We start from the raw sequence: 18,968 nt of genomic DNA, 5'->3' as shown, positions 1-18,968 counted from the left end.
CTAAGCGCCCCCCCTGTGTGTGATACTAAGCGCCCCCCCTGTGTGTGATACTAAGCGCCCCCCTCTGTGTGTGATACTAAGCGCCCCCTCTGTGTGTGATACTAAGCTCCCCCCCTCTGTGTGTGATACTAAGCGCCCCCCCTGTGTGTGATACTAAGCGCCCCCTCTGTGTGTGATACTAAGCGCCCCCTCTGTGTGTGATACTAAGCGCCCCCCCTGTGTGTGATACTAAGCGCCCCCTCTGTGTGTGATACTAAGCGCCCCCTCTGTGTGTGATACTAAGCGCCCCCTCTGTGTGTGATACTAAGCGCCCCCCCTGTGTGTAATACTAAGCGTCCCCTCTGTGTGTGATACTAAGCGCCCCCCCTGTGTGTAATACTAAGCGCCCCCCCTGTGTGTAATACTAAGCGTCCCCTCTGTGTGTGATACTAAGCGCCCCCCCTGTGTGTAATACTAAGCGCCCCCCTCTGTGTGTAATACTAAGCGCCCCCTCTGTGTGTGATACTAAGCGCCCCCCCTGTGTGTGATACTAAGCGCCCCCCCTGTGTGTAATACTAAGCGTCCCCTCTGTGTGTGATACTAAGCGCCCCCCCTGTGTGTAATACTAAGCGCCCCCCCTGTGTGTAATACTAAGCGTCCCCTCTGTGTGTGATACTAAGCGCCCCCCCTGTGTGTGATACTAAGCGCCCCCCCTGTGTGTAATACTAAGCGTCCCCTCTGTGTGTGATACTAAGCGCCCCCCCTGTGTGTAATACTAAGCGCCCCCCTCTGTGTGTGATACTAAGCGCCCCCTCTGTGTGTGATACTAAGCGCCCCCCCTGTGTGTGATACTAAGCGCCCCCCTCTGTGTGTGATACTAAGCGCCCCCTCTGTGTGTGATACTAAGCGCCCCCCCTGTGTGTGATACTAAGCGCCCCCTCTGTGTGTGATACTAAGCGCCCCCCTCTGTGTGTGATACTAAGCGCCCCCTCTGTGTGTGATACTAAGCGCCCCCTCTGTGTGTGATACTAAGCGCCCCCTCTGTGTGTGATACTAAGCGCCCCCCTCTGTGTGTGATACTAAGCGCCCCCTCTGTGTGTGATACTAAGCGCCCCCCCTGTGTGTGATACTAAGCGCCCCCCTCTGTGTGTGATACTAAGCGCCCCCTCTGTGTGTGATACTAAGCGCCCCCCCTGTGTGTGATACTAAGCGCCCCCTCTGTGTGTGATACTAAGCGCCCCCCTCTGTGTGTGATACTAAGCGCCCCCTCTGTGTGTGATACTAAGCGCCCCCTCTGTGTGTGATACTAAGCGCCCCCTCTGTGTGTGATACTAAGCGCCCCCCTCTGTGTGTGATACTAAGCGCCCCCCCTGTGTGTGATACTAAGCGCCCCCTCTGTGTGTGATACTAAGCGCCCCCTCTGTGTGTGATACTAAGCGCCCCCTCTGTGTGTGATACTAAGCGCCCCCCTCTGTGTGTGATACTAAGCGCCCCCCCTGTGTGTGATACTAAGCGCCCCCTCTGTGTGTGATACTAAGCGCCCCCTCTGTGTGCGATACTAAGCGCCCCCTCTGTGTGTGATACTAAGCGTCCCCTCTGTGTGTGATACTAAGCTCCCCCCCTCTGTGTGTGATAGGCTGCACTCATTTACATCACATTGTATTAATACATGGTTTATGTACACAAAATGTCAGCGTGATGTTTACATTGTTACCCTGGGGCAGAGATAATCCAGACAGAGACCCCGGGACAGAGATAATCCAGACAGAGACCCCGGGACAGAGATAATCCAGACAGAGACCCCGGGACAGAGATAATCCAGACAGAGACAAACCAGACAGAGACCCCCTAGACAGAGACAAACCAGACAGAGACCCCCTAGACAGAGACAAACCAGACAGAGACTCCGGGACAGAAACAAACTACACTGAGACCCCGGGACAGAGACGAACCAGACAGGAACCCAGGACTGAGACAAAGGAGACAGAGACCCCCGGGACAGAGACAAACCAGACAGAGACCCCCGGGACAGAGACCCCCGGGACAGAGACAAACCAGACAGAGACCCCCTAGACAGAGACAAACCAGACAGAGACCCCGGAACAGAGACAAACTACACTGAGACCCCGGGACAGAGACGAACCAGACAGGAACCCAGGACTGAGACAAAGGAGACAGAGACCCCCGGGACAGAGACAAACCAGACAGAGACCCCCGGGACAGAGACCCCCGGGACAGAGACAAACCAGACAGAGACCCCCGGGACAGAGACAAACCAGACAGAGACCTCCGGGACAGAGACAAACCAGACAGAGACCTCCGGGACAGAGACAAACCAGACAGAGACCCCCGGGACAGAGACAAACCAGACAGAGACCCCGGGACAGAGACAAACCAGATAGAGACCCTGGGACAGAGAGAGACCAGACAGAGACCCCAGGGCAGAGACAAACTAGACAGAGACCCCGGGACAGAGACAAACCAGACAGAGACCCCGGGACAGAGACAAACCAGACAGAGACCCCGGGACAGAAACAAACCAGACAGAGACCCCGGGACAGAGACAAACCAGATAGAGACCCTGGGACAGAGAGAGACCAGACAGAGACCCCAGGGCAGAGACAAACTAGACAGAGACCCCGGGACAGAAACAAACTAGACAGAGACCCCGGGACAGAAACAAACCAGACAGAGACCCCGGGACAGAGACAAACCAGACAGAGACCCCGGGACAGAGACAAACCAGATAGAGACCCTGGGACAGAGAGAGACCAGACAGAGACCCCAGGGCAGAGACAAACTAGACAGAGACCCTGGAACAGAGACAAACTAGACAGAGACCCCGGGACAGAGACAAACCAGACAGAGACCCCGGGACAGAGACAAACCAGACAGAGACCCCGGGACAGAAACAAACCAGACAGAGACCCCGGGACAGAGACAAACCAGACAGAGACCCCGGGACAGAGACAAACCAGACAGAGACCCCGGGACAGAAACAAACCAGACAGAGACCCCGGGACAGAGACAAACCAGACAGAGACCCCGGGACAGAGACAAACCAGACAGAGACCCTGGGACAGAAACAAACCAGACAGAGACCCTGGGACAGAGACAACCCAGACAGAGACCCCGAGGCCATCACTTTCCCAGGAGGGAACCTGCACCTGTTTGCTGATGTTCTATGTTTCCGCTTCGTCCCCCATGACGGCCCAACCTGGAGGATGCCCCTTGACCTCTGCAGGGACAGGAAGAAGAGAGGTTAAATGCTCCCCCCCTTGCATCCTCCCGCCAGTGTTCTTCCTGTCCCTGCCGAGGCAGGACAAGAGAGGTGCCCTCTCTCCTCCAGGGGGGGGGGGGGACGAAGTAAACTTACGGGTAGTCCTGGCTGGCTAAATCCCCGCGATCCGTGTGTGAGCGCGCGGCGGCCGAAAAAACTACATTTCCTGGCGTCCCCCGAGGTCCGATGACGACTTCCGGTCGCGACCGGAAGTGGCGGCTCACAGGACCGCAATGCATCCCTGGGAACGGGAGCGCGGCGCAGAGGAATTCTACAGGGGGATGGGCTCCCCATTAAGGTATTTAACGTCACCTGGAGCAGGTAGTCACGCTGATCTCAGGTCTAAGATCTGTGTGTGACGCTGCGGTACTGGTTTCCTGCGCTGTGTATTTCTGAAATTTTCCTGTGCGCTTCCACGGCTCTTATGATGGCTGACGAGGCAGACCCTACCCTCCTGCATCCTCCGGTTTCTGTAAGTGGGATTCTTGTGCAGGTTTGGGTTTTTACTGTGTGTAAAATAGCGGGTCATTTATTATCCTCCGCTTGCCCTTTCAGGAGAAAGACCAAGGGTCTAAAGCGAAAGGCAAGGAGGATAAAGGGGATAAGACGAGCAGGTCTGAAAAACCCGAGAAAAGCCGGCTTAGAAAGTGTAACATGTGTGCCCACTCTATGTCCGACTCATACAAAAAGCCGATTTGCAAGTCTTGCATCGACAATTTTATGAGAGAGGAAAAGACATCATTCTTAGATGAATTAAAAGGGTTTATCGAGGAGAAAATAAGCTCTTCAGTGGCCGCTGCTACGTCCAGGCCTCCACCGAGTAAGAAACCTAGAGTGGAGCCGGATTCTTCTATATCTGAGGGGGGGGATGATTCTGAAGCTCCCTCTTGCTCATACGTAGAAGATGATGATCCTACGGATTCACAAAAAACAGAAGATTCACGTCATCTGCTTCAGTTTGAGGAACTCGATGGTCTCTTAAAAGCAATTAGACAGACCTTGGAAATCGAGGAGATTCTTCCCCCTAGATCTAAAGAGGAGGAACTATTTGGGGGACTGAAGGCAAAACGCCAGAGGGTGTTTCCCCTGAATGACACGTTAAAGGAGCTGGTTTCTGAGGAGTGGCAAGAGCCAGAAAAAAGGGTTATCGTGTCCAAAAATTTCAAAAAGAGACTTGTTTTCGAGCCCGAGGAGTCTAAAGTATGGGACACTTGTCCAAAGATGGATGTGCAAGTTACCAAAATAGTAAAAAAGACTGATCTTCCTTTTGAGGACGCGGCCCAATTAAAGGACCCTATGGACAGGAAGTCTGACTCCCTGTTGAGAAAGGCCTGGGAGACCTCCATGCTCAGTCTGAAAACTAACTTAGCTTCCACCTCAGTCGCAAGGAACTTGCTGTACTGGCTGAATGAGTTGGAATCCCACATCAAGGAGGGGACTCCGAGATCAACTATCTTGGAGAACTTTCCTTTGCTGAAATCTGCAACAGCCTTCCTCGCAGATTCTGCCGCCGAGGGAATTCGTTTCGCTTCAAAGGAGGGAGCACTTACTAACTCTACCCGACGGGCGCTGTGGCTAAAACAGTGGAACGGGGACATCAGATCCAAGGCAAAGCTGTGCAGTCTTCCCTTCTCAGGGGAGTTTGTGTTCGGCCCAGAGTTGGATGCTATACTTGAGAGAGCATCAGATAAGAAAAAGGGCTTTCCTGAGAGATCATTACCCAAGAAGCAGCCCTTTCGGGACTTCAAAAAGGATTCCTACAAGGATAAAGGGAAAAGAGGACGCTGGAGCTACCCGAAAGGAGGTAAAGGGAGAGGGTTTCTGTTCTCCACCCCAACAGACCCTAATAGAAACAAAAAACAATGATGCCATCGTAGGGGGAAGGTTGCTAAGATTCAGAGGAGAATGGACAAAGGTCACTTCAAATCCCTGGGTCTTAGATATATTACTGCATGGTTACAACATCGAATTCCTCAGACTTCCCCCTACGAAATATATGCCACCTTCACCTTCCATGTCACTTACGTCCCACAGCTTAATATGGCAAGAAGTAGCTTCTCTTTTGTCTTCTGGAGTGATTATACCTGTTCCACAGGATCAAGAGAAATCCGGTTTTTACTCTTCTCTTTTTTTGGTAAAGAAACCGAATGGCACAAACCGACTAATTATCAACCTGAGAGGTCTCAACGAGTTCATCGTCTACCGGAAATTCAGGATGGAGTCGGTAAGATCAGCCACACACATTATTCACCAAGATGCATTAATGTGCACTATAGACTTAAAGGATGCATATTATCACATCCCTATACACCATTTCTCACAAAGGTTTTTAAGGTTTTCTGTCTTGTCTCCAGAGGGTGCTACACTACACTTTCAATTCTGTGCACTCCCCTTCGGAATATCTTCTGCACCAAGGACCTTTACAAAGGTGATGGCAGAGGTGGTGGCGTCTCTCAGACTACAGGACGTACTGATCGTCCCGTACCTAGACGACCTGCTTATTGTTGGCCAAGACAGGGGGAGCTTACTCTTCTCCAGAGATCTCACCCTAGAAACCTTAAAAAGACTGGGATGGATAGTAAACTACCAGAAGTCAGAACTTTCCCCAGCTACTGTGAGGAAATTCCTGGGTGTAAACCTGAACTCAGTTTACCAAATGTCGTTCCTTCCACAGGACAAGGGAGACCACATCAAGGATCTGATAACAAGGTTCAGGAGAAAGTCAGTGATCTCTATCAGAGAAGCTATGAAGATTCTGGGCTCCCTAACAGCCTGCATCTCCTCGGTAGCCTGGTGTCAGGCCCATTCCAGAATACTCCAGGGATGGATCTTAAGATCCTGGAACAGAAAACGGGAGGATCTGGACAGGAAAATCCCAATCCCACCTGCCGTCAAGGAGGACCTGCTATGGTGGTTGGAAGACGGAAATCTGAGGAAAGGGATCTTCTGGTCAAACAGCCCTTACATCCCAATCCAGACAGACGCGAGCCAGAGGGGCTGGGGGGCAGTGATGCCTCAGCAATTTTCCCAGGGTACCTGGACAGAGGAGATTACAAGAAGATCCTCAAATTTCCGAGAGTTGCAAGCAGTATGGGAAGCACTCAGCGCGAACACTCCTCTTCTTGCCCACCAACACCTCCTAATTCTATCAGACAATACAACTACGGTCTCCTACATAAAAAGACAAGGAGGAACCAGGTCTCCTCTCCTGAGTACCCTAGCTCGGAAAATATTTTCGTGGGCAGAACAACACACTCTGTCAATTTCTGCCACTCATCTAAAGGGCACGGAGAATTCAAGGGCAGACTTTCTAAGCAGAAGAAAGATCCTACCAAACGAGTGGAGCCTCAAGGAGGAGATCTTCCAGGGGCTAACATCTTTGTGGGGTTATCCTCTAGTGGACTTGTTCGCAACAAGGGAGAATACCAAATGCCTGCATTATTTTTCTCTGGAAAAAGGGGAGAACAGGGAACGGCTGGACGCCTTCTCTCACTCCTGGGACATTCCACTAGTCTACGCCTTCCCCCCAATTCCCCTGATCGCCAGGGTCCTGAGGAAAATATTTCAGGAAAATACCAGAGCCATCTTCATCTGCCCGAACTGGCCGAAGAAAAGCTGGTACCCACTCTTGAAGAAGATGTCACCAGAGAATCCAGTCATTCTTCCGCCATCAGAGGACCTTCTACATCAGGGTCCAATCCATCATCCAAACCCAGGGAAATTACAGCTGTCTGCCTGGATCCTGAATCCAGCTTCTTAAGCTCTCAGGGACTCTCATCTGAAGTCATCAAGACCCTGAAGGCAAGTAGAAAACCAGTCACCTTTGCCATCTATCATAAGATATGGAAGAGGTTCTGTTCCTTCTGTAAGGACAGTCCACCTTCCCAAGCTAACCTTAATATTTTGCAGGTGCTTGAATTTCTTCAGAAGGGTTTGGAGTTGGGTTTGTCTACCAGCACCCTGAAGGTCCAGGTGTCGGCGCTTAGTGTCTTCTTCGACCAGCCTCTCATCGAGCACAGGTGGGTCAAGAGATTTATTAAAGCTGCCTCTAGGTTAAAGCCTCAGACTGTCAAAAAATCATCAGCATGGGACTTAACTCTAGTTTTGAATGCCTTAATGAAGGAACCATTTGAACCTATTGATTCCTCCTGTGTTAAAAACCTGACACTTAAGACAGTTTTCCTGATAGCCATCACTTCTGCTAGAAGGTAAGGTGAACTTCAGGCTATATCGATTAGGGAACCCTACATGAAAATTCTAGATGATAGAATTGTTTTGATGTTGGATCCAAATTTTGTTCCCAAGGTGGTTTCCGATTTTCATAGGAATCAGGAGATTATCCTACCCTCCTTCTGTGAGAACCCTTCTTCGGCAAGAGAACGCGAATGGAGTTCTTTGGATGTAAGACGTTCTGTCCTAAAATACCTACAGATTACAGAGGCCTGGCGTATTGACTCTAACCTTTTCATCCAATTTCAGGGGAAAAATAAGGGGAGGAAGGCGTCGAAGGCGACTATTGCAAGATGGCTGAGACTGGCAATTGCCTCATGTTACGACCTACAGAAAAGCCTGATACCAGCAGGAATCCGAGCTCACTCGACCAGGGCTATGTCCACTTCTTGGGCGGAAAGAAGAGGAGCGTCACTAGATCAGATTTGCAGAGCTGCAACGTGGTCTTCATCCACGACATTCTCCAAGCATTATAGGCTGGACTTGCATTTGTCAAAAGACCTATCATTTGGACGCAAGGTGTTACAGGCTGTAATCCCTCCCTAAAAAAGCTTACTAATTTTGTAAGTCTCCAGGTTGGGCCGTCATGGGGGACGAAGCGGAAATTGTGAATTAGATTACTCACCGGTAATTCTATTTCCGTTAGTCCACCATGACGGCCTATATATTTTCCCTCCCAGCTGGATTTATTCCTTTCTTTGTGTTGTTATTTCCAGATAATTTTCCTTTGTATGTGGAGCAAACATACTAAATAAATCTGGTTGTATCTTCCTCAGCATGGTTATTTTGTAATCACTGGCGGGAGGATGCAAGGGGGGGAGCATTTAACCTCTCTTCTTCCTGTCCCTGCAGAGGTCAAGGGGCATCCTCCAGGTTGGGCCGTCATGGTGGACTAACGGAAATAGAATTACCGGTGAGTAATCTAATTCACAATTTTCTGCCCCTCGTCCTTCTCACCTGTGACTGCGCTGTGATGTCTCCGCACTCAGGATCCTCCTTTTTATACCTACAAGTCACATTACCAGGACACCACCTCCAATCTACTGCTCCCTGTTATCAGCCATTACATCCTGGGGAGAGGAGACTGTACAGGGGGATACAATCTATTACTCTCTGTTATCAGCCATTACATCCCGGGGAGAGGAGACTGTACAGGGGGGGATACAATCTATTACTCTCTGTTATCAGCCATTACATCCCGGGGAGAGGAGACTGTACAGGGGGGATACAATCTATTACTCTCTGTTATCAGCCATTACATCCCAGGGAGAGGAGACTGTACAGGGGGATACAATCTATTACTCTCTGTTATCAGCCATTACACCCCGGGGAGAGGAGACTGTACAGGGGGGATACAATCTATTACTCTCTGTTATCAGCCATTACATCCCGGGGAGAGGAGACTGTACAGGGGGGATACAATCTATTACTCTCTGTTATCAGCCATTACACCCCGGGGAGAGGAGACTGTACAGGGGGGATACAATCTATTACTCTCTGTTATCAGCCATTACATCCCGGGGAGAGGAGACTGTACAGGGGGATACAATCTATTACTCTCTGTTATCAGCCATTACACCCCGGGGAGAGGAGACTGTACAGGGGGGATACAATCTATTACTCTCTGTTATCAGCCATTACATCCCGGGGAGAGGAGACTGTACAGGGGGATACAATCTATTACTCTCTGTTATCAGCCATTACATCCCGGGGAGAGGAGACTGTACAGGGGGATACAATCTATTACTCTCTGTTATCAGCCATTACATCCCGGGGAGAGGAGACTGTACAGGGGGATACAATCTATTACTCTCTGTTATCAGCCATTACATCCCGGGGAGAGGAGACTGTACAGGGGGGATACAATCTATTGCTCTCTGTTATCAGCCATTACACCCCGGGGAGAGGAGACTGTACAGGGGGGGATACAATCTATTACTCTCTGTTATCAGCCATTACATCCCGGGGAGAGGAGACTGTACAGGGGGATACAATCTATTACTCTCTGTTATCAGCCATTACATCCCGGGGAGAGGAGACTGTACAGGGGGGGATACAATCTATTACTCTCTGTTATCAGCCATTACATCCCGGGGAGAGGAGACTGTACAGGGGGGTACAATCTATTACTCTCTGTTATCAGCCATTACATCCCGGGGAGAGGAGACTGTACAGGGGGGGGGGGGATACAATCTATTACTCTCTGTTATCAGCCATTACATCCCGGGGAGAGGAGACTGTACAGGGGAATACAATCTATTACTCTCTGTTATCAGCCATTACATCCCGGGGAGAGGAGACTGTACAGGGGGGGATACAATCTATTACTCTCTGTTATCAGCCATTACACCCCGGGGAGAGGAGACTGTACAGGGGGGGGGGGGATACAATCTATTACTCTCTGTTATCAGCCATTACACCCCAGGGAGAGGAGACTGTACAGGGGGATATAATCTATTACTCTCTGTTATCAGCCATTACATCCCGGGGAGAGGAGACTGTACAGGGGGGATACAATCTATTACTCTCTGTTATCAGCCATTACACCCCGGGGAGAGGAGACTGTACCGGGGGGGATACAATCTATTACTCTCTGTTATCAGCCATTACATCCCGGGGAGAGGAGACTGTACAGGGGGATACAATCTATTACTCTCTGTTATCAGCCATTACACCCCGGGGAGAGGAGACTGTACAGGGGGATACAATCTATTACTCTCTGTTATCAGCCATTACACCCCGGGGAGAGGAGACTGTACAGGGGGGGATACAATCTATTACTCTCTGTTATCAGCCATTACATCCCGGGGAGAGGAGACTGTACAGGGGGGATACAATCTATTACTCTCTGTTATCAGCCATTACATCCCGGGGAGAGGAGACTGTACAGGGGGATACAATCTATTACTCTCTGTTATCAGCCATTACATCCCGGGGAGAGGAGACTGTACAGGGGGGATACAATCTATTACTCTCTGTTATCAGCCATTACATCCCGGGGAGAGGAGACTGTACAGGGGGGGATACAATCTATTACTCTCTGTTATCAGCCATTACATCCCGGGGAGAGGAGACTGTACAGGGGGGGGATACAATCTATTACTTTCTGTTATCAGCCATTACATCCCGGGGAGAGGAGACTGTACAGGGGGGGATACAATCTATTACTCTCTGTTATCAGCCATTACATCCCGGGGAGAGGAGACTGTACAGGGGGGATACAATCTATTACTCTCTGTTATCAGCCATTACATCCCGAGGAGAGGAGACTGTACAGGGGGGATACAATCTATTACTCTCTGTTATCAGCCATTACATTCCGGGGAGAGGAGACTGTACAGGGGTGGGATACAATCTATTACTCTCTGTTATCAGCCATTACATCCCGGGGAGAGGAGACTGTACAGGGGGGATACAATCTATTACTCTCTGTTATCAGCCATTACATCCCGGGGAGAGGAGACTGTACAGGGGGGATACAATATATTACTCTCTGTTATCAGCCATTACATCCCGGGGAGAGGAGACTGTACAGGGGTGGGATACAATCTATTACTCTCTGTTATCAGCCATTACATCCCGGGGAGAGGAGACTGTACAGGGGGGGATACAATCTATTACTCTCTGTTATCAGCCATTACATCCCGGGGAGAGGAGACTGTACAGGGGGATACAATCTATTACTCTCTGTTATCAGCCATTACATTCCGGGGAGAGGAGACTGTACAGGGGTGGGATACAATCTATTACTCTCTGTTATCAGCCATTACATCCCGGGGAGAGGAGACTGTACAGGGGTGGGATACAATCTATTACTCTCTGTTATCAGCCATTACATCCCGGGGAGGGGAGACTGTACAGGGGGGATACGATCTATTACTCTCTGTTATCAGCCATTACACCCCGGGGAGAGGAGACTGTACAGGGGGGATACAATCTATTACTCTCTGTTATCAGCCATTACATCCCGGGGAGAGGAGACTGTACAGGGGGATACAATCTATTACTCTCTGTTATCAGCCATTACATCCCGGGGAGAGGAGACTGTACAGGGGGGATACAATCTATTACTCTCTGTTATCAGCCATTACATCCCAGGGAGAGGAGACCGTACAGGGGGGGATACAATCTATTACTCTCTGTTATCAGCCATTACATCTGCAACACCCTCGCCGATGCAATGGCGAGGGAGTGTTTGCGAATACGTCCCACCTGCATGTACCCACATCACACTACATGGTCCTGATAGGACATAGGGGATATTGCAGTGGTGAATCCTGCCTGGCAAGGCAGAGGTTAAGTGTTTTGTATGATGCAAGATGCTATTGTCCAATGATTTGTGTTACATCCTGTCCTTTGTAAGCTGAGATGTGATTGGAGGAGCAGCCACCACCTGACCAAAGGGAGGTAATAAAACCCCCTGGCCAGGAATGTTCTAGAGAAGTCCCAGATCTCAGAGCAGTCTCTCTCAGGAGAGAGAAGAAGAGATAGAAGATTCTGAGAACTCTGGAGAAGTCTCTCCCAGATGAGAAGAGGAGAAGATCTTGTAGACTTAGAGTGAGTGAGTAATCTCTGTCTAGCCCATACCAGAGCAGGAAGAGCCTAGCCCCTGCCTCTGAAGAGTGGAGTCTAAGACTAGAGTTAGTGTAGTGAGGAAAAGGGGTATCATCTTACCTTTAAAGGTGATACCTGAAGCCCTACAGGACAAGCTGAAGCTTCCTACCAGGACACAGCTGCCTCCCAGCCTGCCCTCTACATCCAGGCTGGTGAACTATCTCCTGAGGCTCCCTCCAACTCACATCTCAGCACTCCATCTACCTGTTAAAGGCACGTTGCTGCGGTTCCTGCCGGTTCAAATAAAGAACTGTAAGTTGTTTTCTTCAACTTCTGTCTCCGTCTGGTCCCTGCTAATACGGCTGCCTTCATCACCGGCACCCTGTCCATCACCCAGAGACTCACACTCGGGACATTAAGGGGTTGCCCCAGGGAGATCCGCTATAGCAGCCTCTCCCTCATCTTTTCTTGCCAACACCACCTGCTGGAAACCTGCCAGGCTGTAGGACAGCCCTCCGGTTCCCCCGTACCGAGCACCGTGACAATAGCGTGCTTAGGCCGCAACCGCCAGCCACTCCGGTACCGTGGGCCCCGGCTGTCTCTAGGCCTCACTTCAAAGGCTAGGCCCCGGTGGGGGATGTTGCACATCCCAGGGAGAGGAGACCGTACAGGGGGGATACAATCTATTACTCTCTGTTATCAGCCATTACATCCCAGGGAGAGTAGACTGTACAGGGGGGATACAATCTATTACTCTCTGTTATCAGCCATTACATCCCGGGGAGAGGAGACTGTACAGGGGGGATACAATCTATTACTCTCTGTTATCAGCCACTACACCCCGGGGAGAGGAGACTGTACAGGGGGGGATACAATATATTACTCTCTGTTATCAGCCATTACATCCCGGTGAGAGGAGACTGTACAGGGGGGGATACAATCTATTACTCTCTGTTATCAGCCATTACATCCTAGGGAGAGGAGACCGTACAGGGGGGGATACAATCTATTACTCTCTGTTATCAGCCATTACATCTCGGGGAGAGGAGACTGTACAGAGGGATACATTCTATTACTCTCTGTTATCAGCCATTACATCCTGGGGAGAGGAGACTGTACAGGGGGATACAATCTATTACTCTCTGTTATCAGCCATTACACCCCGGGGAGAGGAGACTGTACAGGGGGGATACAATCTATTACTCTCTGTTATCAGCCATTACATCCTGGGGAGAGGAGACTGTACAGGGGGGGGATACAATCTATTACTCTCTGTTATCAGAGAGTATATACATGGGACGAGCTGACTTTATACTGCGGGCTGGCTATAGAAAGGGGACTGTCTGGCTGTATACTGAGGGGAGTGGCTGGTTATATACTGGGCGGACTGGCTGGCTATATACTGTAGGGGCTGGCTGGCTTTATACTGGGGGGACTGGCTGGCGATATACAGAGTACTGGCTGGCTGTAAACTGGGGGAATGTCTGTCTGTATACTAGAGGGACTGGTTGGCTATGTACTTGGTGTCAAGGGTCCCCTGCGATCCATGTACCTCTGTGTGCCCCAGCTTCTGAACTCACCTGTCCCGGCTCCAGAGCTCCGGTGCCCGCGTGCTCCGCTGTCCTAGGGCGCGCGCGTTGGCTCTGTAAAATTTAAAGGGCCAGCGCGCCGCTGTTTGGCGCTGGCCAGCTGCCTGTCTTAATAAATTCCAGCCCCTTTCTATCTTCCCTGCCGGATCTTTGTGCTTTCATGCCTGAGAGAAAGCTGTAATTCAAGCCCTCTGCGTTTATTCCCGTTGTGACCTCGATTCCGTTCCTGACTCCGATTCTGTACTGCCTGTCCTGACCTATTGCTACGTCCTTGACTCTGAACCTGTGATGCCTGTCTTGACCTCCTGTCTGTCCCTGACCACGAGTTTGCCTCACGAATGTGCACTACATCTTGGCCGCCACTGCGCCGAAACATGTCCTACCAGCTTTGCGGCGGGCTCTGATGAAAACCAGGTACCACTTAGACTCCGGTCCCAGGTGTCGGCTTACGTCATCGCCCGCGGTGGTACAGAGGATCCACTACCTCTGATTGTGACAGTCGATTCGGCCATGGAGGTTCCCAGCAGTCCCGGCAGATTGCCGCGCAAGGTCAACTCAGACAAGTCGCCGCCACGCTGCAGCAAGTATTGGCTACTCAGCACCAGCGTGAAGCTCCTGCGGTTTCTTCTGCTACTCCGGTTTGTCTGCCTTCTGCAGAACCCAAGCTACGACTCTCCATGCCGTCTAAATATGATGGGGATCCCAAGTTGTGCAGGGGCTTTATCACTCAGTGCTCCCTGCACATTGAACTCATGCCTACGCAGTTCGTCACAGAACGGTCTAAAGTGGCTTTCTTCATCAGCCTCCTCTCTGGGAAGGCCCTGGCATGGCTACCCCCTCCGGGATAGGAAAGACCCGGTCATGTCTAGTGTCACCACCTTCGTCACAGAGTTCCGATCCGTCTTTGAGGAACCAGCTCAGGCATCTTCTGCTGAGACCACCCTGCTGAATATGTGTCAAGGGGGCTCGTCTGTCACTGACTATGCGGTTTAGTTCTGTACTCTGGCTTCAGAACTAGCCTGCAATGAGGCTGCCCTGGTCGCGACTTTTAAAAAGGGGCTTTCAGGACATATTAAAGACGCACTGTCGGCACATGACTTGCCATCTACTCTGAGTGATCTCATCTCTCTTGCCACACGGATCGACATCCGGTTTACTGAACGCTTGCAGGAGCAGCGTCTTGAACAAGTGCAACCCAAGATCTGCCGTCTTCCCCGCCTGGCACCTGTATTCCAAAGTCCACCTCTGCCACCCTCCGGGTCTGCTGCTGAGGAACCCATGCAGGTGGGTAAAGCTTGTCTGACTTCACAAGAGCGCTCTCAACGAAGATGGGAGAATATTTGCCTCTATTGTGCAGTGTCCCTAGGTGACAGCAAAGCCTCACCATGACTGAACTTGCCTGTTTTACTCCAGAACAGGTACTCAGTTTCAAGCCACAGCCTTCTTGGATTCTGGTTCCGTGGGAAATTTCGTGGATGCTGTCTCCAAGTTGGTCTCCAAGTATCACCTTCCTGTGGTCTGCCTAGAGTACCTGCTGACTATCTCCTCCGTCAGTGGACAGGTCTTTAGTAGAGATGAGCGAACACACTCGTCCGAGCTTGATGCTGGTTGGAGCATTAGCGTACTCGAAACTGCTCGTTGCTCGGACAAATACTTTGCCCGCTCGAGAAAATGGCATCTCCCGCCGTTTTGATTTTTGGCGGCCAGAAACAGAGCCAATCACAAGCCAGGAGACTCTGCACTCCACCCAGCATGACGTGGTACCCTTACACGTCGATAGCAGTTGTTGGCTGGCCTGATCAGGTGACCCTGGAATAGACTATCCCCTGCCCGCGCTGCTCGGATCATTCTCTGTCTGGATGCCGCTAGGGAGAGAGCTGCTGCTGCTGCAGGGAAAGTGTTAGGGCAGTGATGGCTAACCTATGACACGCGTGTAGCCATTTTCACTGACACGCGGCTGCCTGAGAGTTAAGTTTCATCCTACATGACCAGGTGCAGTAGCCGGGAGGCTGAGAGATTGCACTGAGCTTCCAGCACTCCCCCCCCCCCCTCCTCCTCCTCCTGCCCGGGCCGACCTCTCCCCATGTGTGAGCTGTGCCAAGTGTCTCCAGTCAGCACAGGTATCAGCATGGGGTACAGCAGGAGAGGTGACCCGGCCATACACCCAGGAGGCTCCTCTGCAGCTCCTGATAGTTGTGGTGGGGGGAGGATGGCAGCACAGTCAGAGGTCACATCGCTGCTGCCTTGTGTGATGTCCCAGCAGCTGCCACCTCTACACTGACCATCTCCACAGCAGGGGCAAGGGAGGACAACCACTCTCATCATATAGTAAGTAAGGTCAGTGCACTGTATGATAGAAGACAGTCATCAGGGCTTGTGTGTCAGTTTTGTGATGTACAAGCCCTGAAATAATCGCAACGCCTTGCAAATCGCCAGACATTGCGATTATTTTGCTCCTCACACCTTCTCCATGCCAAGAGGGCATAAGGGAGATGCAGACAGCGGCGCTTGCGCCCTCGCTATAACCTGTGAACTTTCATGACTGAAAGTTCACAGGTTACTAAGCATTTCCACATGTGTCTGATTGCAACCGATCTATTACAATGTGCGATTTGCACATAGTAATAGATGATTGGGAAAATCCCCATATACTGCCAGACTGTAGAATGCCAGTACATGGTAGGATCAATCAGACAACCTACAGTTAAAGTACCCTAAAAGTTAAATAGTATACATATTTATTATTTAAACTATAAATATCACAAAATTATGTTTTTTTGTCAAGGTGACACACCACCGAGTTATGCTCGGTTTTTTGGCGAATTTTCACACACCAAGCTCAAAAGGTTGCCCATCACTGTGTTAGGGTGTTATATTAGCTTACTGTTAGGCAGGAGTGAGTCTACAAGAACCCAACAGCCCTTGTTAGGGCTACAATAGCATTATATTTTTTTTTTTTTTTGTTTGCATGTGGCTGCCATTAGTAGTGCAGCTAGTACCATATTGTGAGGAATTTGCAGAGAGACTTGGGAACGTTCTATTTAGCTCTTAGTGACACGCATATCCACCTCAAACACCTAAGTGGGACAATTTATTAGGGGTTTGATTGAATTAGGCACCGTCTGCTGATTTTTTTTTTTTAATTTTATTTTTTTTTATAACTCAAAGTCATCAGGCACAGCACAAAATCCAGTTGTGTGCTGTCAGTGTAGGTTAGAAACTAGCCATAGCAATAGGATAGCATCGTTTTGTAAAAAAAAAAAAAAAAACTTACAGTTTACACTTTAATTTTGAAAATGTTGAACCCGAGGGCTAGGGGTAGAGGACGAGGGCGTGGAAGTGGGCGTCCAACTACTGCAGGGGTCAGAGGCCGTGGTCCTGGGCGGGGTGAGATACCACCTGCTGATGAGGGAGCAGGGGAACGCCGCAGAGCTACACTCCCTAGGTTCATGTCTGAAGTTACTGGGACTCGTGGTAGAGCACTGTTGAGGCCAGAACAGTGCGAACAGGTGATGTCGTGGATTGCAGACAATGCTTCTAGCCATTTGTCCACCAGTCAGTCTTCCACGCAGTCCACCCATGTCACCGAAATCAGCACTCCTCCAGCTCCTCCACCTCAGCCTCCTTCCCCCCAGTCTGCCCCCTCCCAGGAAAATTTGGCATTTGAACCGGCATACTCTGAGGAACTGTTTTCTGGACCCTTCCCACAGTCACAAACCACTTGTCCGGTTGCTGCTGAGCAATTTTCCGATGCCCAGGTTTTCCACCAGTCGCAGTCTGTGGGTGATGATGACATTATTGACGTAGTGGAAGAAGTGTGTAAAGAGGTGTCGGACGATGAGGAGACACGGTTGTCAGACAGTGGTGAAGTTGTTTTCAGGGCAGGAAGTCCGAGGGGGGAGCAGACTGAGGGATCGGAGGATGATGAGGTGACAGACCCAAGCTGGGTTGATAGGCCGGGTGAACACAGTGCTTCTGAGACGGAGGAGAGTCCTCGACCAGAACAGGTTGGAAGAGGCAGTGGTGGGGCCAGACGGAGAGGCAGGGCCAGAGCTGGTGCATCAGCGCCAAATGTTTCACGTAGTCAAGCTCCCGTGGCGAGGGCTGGATTTTCGGAAGTCTGGAGGTTCTTTAAAGAAACACCGGATGACCGACGGACTGTGGTGTGCAACCTGTGCCACACCAGGATCAGCAGGGGTTCCACCACTACTAGCTTAACTACCACCAGTATGCGCAGGCATATGAATGCTAAACACCCCACTCAATGGCACCAAGCCCGTTCACCTCCGGCCGGGCACACCACTGCTCCTTCCCCTGTGTCATCTGCTAGTCAGCCCCCTGCCCAGGACCCCGGCCCAAACACCTCCCATGCGAAAACCACACCTTTGCCTCCACGATCCTCAACAGCATCCACCAATGTCTCCATGCGCAGCGTTCAGCTCTCCATACCCCAGACGCTGGAGCGCAAAAGGAAATACAGTAATCTCCAGATTGCTTAGCCTGGAGATGCTGCCCTATAGGCTGGTAGAGACCGAGGCCTTCTCAACCTCATGGCGGCGGCTGCCCCTCGGTATTCGGTCCCCAGCCGCCACTACTTTTCCCGATGTGCCGTCCCAGCCCTGCACCAGCACGTGTCAGACAACATCATCCGTGCCCTAACCAATGCCGTTTCTGACAAGGTCCACCTGACAATGGACACGTGGACGAGTGCTGCCGGGCAGGGCCACTAAATATCTCTGACGGCACATTGGGTTAACTTGGTGGAGGCTGGGACCAAGTCTGACCCTGTGGCTGGTCATATACTGCCGACGCTGAGGATTGCGGGGCCTACCTTGGTCCAGGTCTCTCAGGCCTACTATGCCTCCTCCTCCTCCCACCCCTCCTCCACCTCCTCCTCCGAATTACCATCCGTGGGCATGGCGCCATCAGTCGGTAGCTCTAGGCACAGCAGCAGTGCCTTTGCTAAGCGACAGCAGGCGGTGCTCAAACTGCTGAGCCTAGGCGATAAAAGGCACACCGCCCAAGAACTATTACAGGGCATCACGGCGCAGACTGATCTGTGGCTGGCACCGCTGAACCTGAAGCCAGGCATGGTTGTGTGTGACAACGGCCGTAACCTGGTGGCGGCTCTGCAACTCGGCAGACTGACACATGAGCCATGCCTGGCCCATGTGTTAAATCTCATAGTTCAGCGGTTCCTCAAGACATACCCCAATCTGTCTGATTTGCTCACGAAGGTGCGCCGCATCTGTGCGCATTTCAGGAAGTCCAGCACAGATGCTGCCACTCTCAGGGCAGCGCATCGCCGCCTCCAACTGCCCGCTCACCGACTGTTG

The 18,968-nt window shown here is 51.1% G+C and overlaps 2 protein-coding genes across 2 annotated transcripts in view; one reads left to right on the top strand and one right to left on the bottom strand.

The window, feature by feature from the left end:
- LOC140132375 (cytochrome P450 2C20-like) overlaps nt 1-3,163 on the bottom strand; it is a 56,262-nt gene extending 53,099 nt beyond the window's left edge. Inside the window, exon 1 of the mRNA XM_072151064.1 lies at nt 3,147-3,163. The gene's annotated coding sequence lies outside the window, so the exon portion shown is untranslated. The remainder of the gene's footprint in view (nt 1-3,146) is intronic.
- Nucleotides 3,164-5,452: 2,289 nt separating this feature from the next.
- LOC140132373 (uncharacterized) lies at nt 5,453-8,405 on the top strand. Its single transcript, XM_072151060.1, has 3 exons — nt 5,453-7,278; nt 7,565-7,660; nt 7,739-8,405. Exons 1-3 carry the CDS (start codon nt 5,831-5,833, stop codon nt 7,788-7,790), a joined length of 1,596 nt encoding a protein of 531 aa, XP_072007161.1. The 5' UTR covers nt 5,453-5,830; the 3' UTR covers nt 7,791-8,405.
- Nucleotides 8,406-18,968: the final 10,563 nt, after the last annotated feature.

Source organism: Engystomops pustulosus, chromosome 5 (assembly GCF_040894005.1).
Source record: "Engystomops pustulosus chromosome 5, aEngPut4.maternal, whole genome shotgun sequence".
NCBI lineage: Eukaryota > Metazoa > Chordata > Amphibia > Anura > Leptodactylidae > Engystomops > Engystomops pustulosus.
Note: the sequence above shows the minus strand (reverse complement) of the source record. Positions and strands in the feature narration are given on the sequence as shown.

What these genes read in the sequence shown, in the direction of transcription:
- LOC140132373 (XM_072151060.1), top strand. Translation starts at nt 5,831, where the DNA reads ATGGATAGTAAACTACCAGAAGTCAGAACTTTCCCCAGCTACTGTGAG. An exon ending in CAGCCTCTCATCGAGCACAG is followed by an intron (nt 7,279 to 7,564) that starts GTGGGTCAAGAG and finishes TTTGTTCCCAAG; the next exon opens with GTGGTTTCCGATTTTCATAG. An exon ending in GCGAATGGAGTTCTTTGGAT is followed by an intron (nt 7,661 to 7,738) that starts GTAAGACGTTCT and finishes ATCCAATTTCAG; the next exon opens with GGGAAAAATAAGGGGAGGAA.